This window comes from Volvox carteri (genome assembly GCF_000143455.1).
Source record: "Volvox carteri f. nagariensis unplaced genomic scaffold VOLCAscaffold_65, whole genome shotgun sequence".
NCBI classification, from domain to species: Eukaryota; Viridiplantae; Chlorophyta; class Chlorophyceae; order Chlamydomonadales; family Volvocaceae; genus Volvox; species Volvox carteri.
In genome coordinates this window covers 356,821-358,360 of record NW_003307608.1, presented here as the reverse complement: position 1 = coordinate 358,360, position 1,540 = coordinate 356,821, and the positions used below count along the sequence as shown (strand labels likewise).

The window sequence follows — 1,540 nt, the reverse complement described above, 5'->3', positions numbered from 1 at the left end:
GATCGTAGTTATTTGTTACTCTCTAACAAAAATTATTGTGGTTCACCAATGCGGCCGCCGTCCCGGAACGACTCGGATGGTGAATGGTCGAAATGTATAGTGACATACGATAGACCTTTTTTGTCCTTGCATTGTTAATGGAAATAGTTATAACATCGCCGCCGGTGCTTGCACAAGGACGGAGCGCCTACGACACCCTAACTACATATGTATCTGCCCACTCACTATTCATGGACTGCCATCCATGCATGCAGGGCGCATGCTACACAGAACCCGCTTCCCAGAACTTATCCAAGGTATCCGTCTACGCTCAGGCCGCCCAGCGCGACCGTCTGTCGGCCTTTGGGGTCCTCCTGGCTGGTGCGCCTGTCAGCAACATGACCTATCTCACTCCCAGATGGGACTCACTGAACATGACCACCATCAGCAACCTTAACTTCAGCAAGACGCAGGCGAATGGTACCAGGATCTGTCTTGAGCTGTTCAAGCCTACCACCATCAACGAGTTTTGCGAACGAGAGGGCGCGTCAGGATCGTTCTGCTGGTGGGCTCTATACTCATTATTATCCATTTTATTCATTCACTTTATTTATTGGTTGCGTTTTATTTCTCTGCTATGCCTTTTATTATTATTATTATTATTATTATTATTATTATCATTATTATTATTATTGTTATTATTAAATTATTATTATTATTATTATTAAATTATTATTATTATTATTATTATTATTATTATTATTACTTGGAGAAGTGTCAGCAGCAGCAGGTTCATACGCAGTCAGGGTGACCGGCTCATTTCGATGACTAGCTAGCTATAGCCAAGAATTTGTTATATCACGTCTTTTTCAGAAAAAAAGAACCGATCAGCGGATGTCAGATGCCGTGATACTACAGGATACTACAGAGTTACCAACCAGGGGGTAGGCAGGTAGTGAATGCCAGAAATATTATCTGTGTATTATCCATACTACTATCTATCTATCTATTGCTGTTTGTGTTCCAATATGTAAGATATACTTACACTTTTATTTTTTATGTTTTTACGGCATGCAGGGTTGCCCTGTTTAATGACAACAACTGTGTACCGCCTAACTCAACTGTGGTGATCTCTAAGCGCCTGTGCTGCCCAAGATTTCAGTCTTTCCTGTCCCCGTGATGATATTATTGTCATGATGGATGATGTGGAGGCTGCCTGACGTTAAAACCCTAAGTAATAATAATGATGTCATGACGTGGCCTTTATTTTCTGCATATGCAGGGAGGAGTGGTCATTGATGGAACGCAAAAAATATTAATTCGTACTATCCTCTTATTATTCATTCATTATTATCATTTATATAACATGTGTTGCTTAGATATTATTCATTATTTCTAATCAGGGTATTGTGTATGGTCAGGTTTTTGCGGGCGCCTGTGAATTTTATACCTTTCATTCGCTTTAATTTTATACCTTTCATTCATCACTGATGTGGCTGCTCCGATATATACTAGATTCGATGAATGGAATGGTATGTATGTGTATGTCTGGTGCTGTATA

The 1,540-nt window shown here is 40.2% G+C and overlaps 1 protein-coding gene across 1 annotated transcript; it reads left to right on the top strand.

Moving 5' to 3' along the window:
* Positions 1-248: 248 nt before the first annotated feature.
* sex3 (sex-inducer, sex-inducing pheromone) lies at positions 249-1,159 on the top strand (the record flags this gene model as incomplete). Its single annotated transcript, XM_002956795.1, has 2 exons — positions 249-544; positions 1,057-1,159. 2 exons carry the CDS (start codon positions 249-251, stop codon positions 1,157-1,159), a joined length of 399 nt encoding a protein of 132 aa, XP_002956841.1.
* Positions 1,160-1,540: the final 381 nt, after the last annotated feature.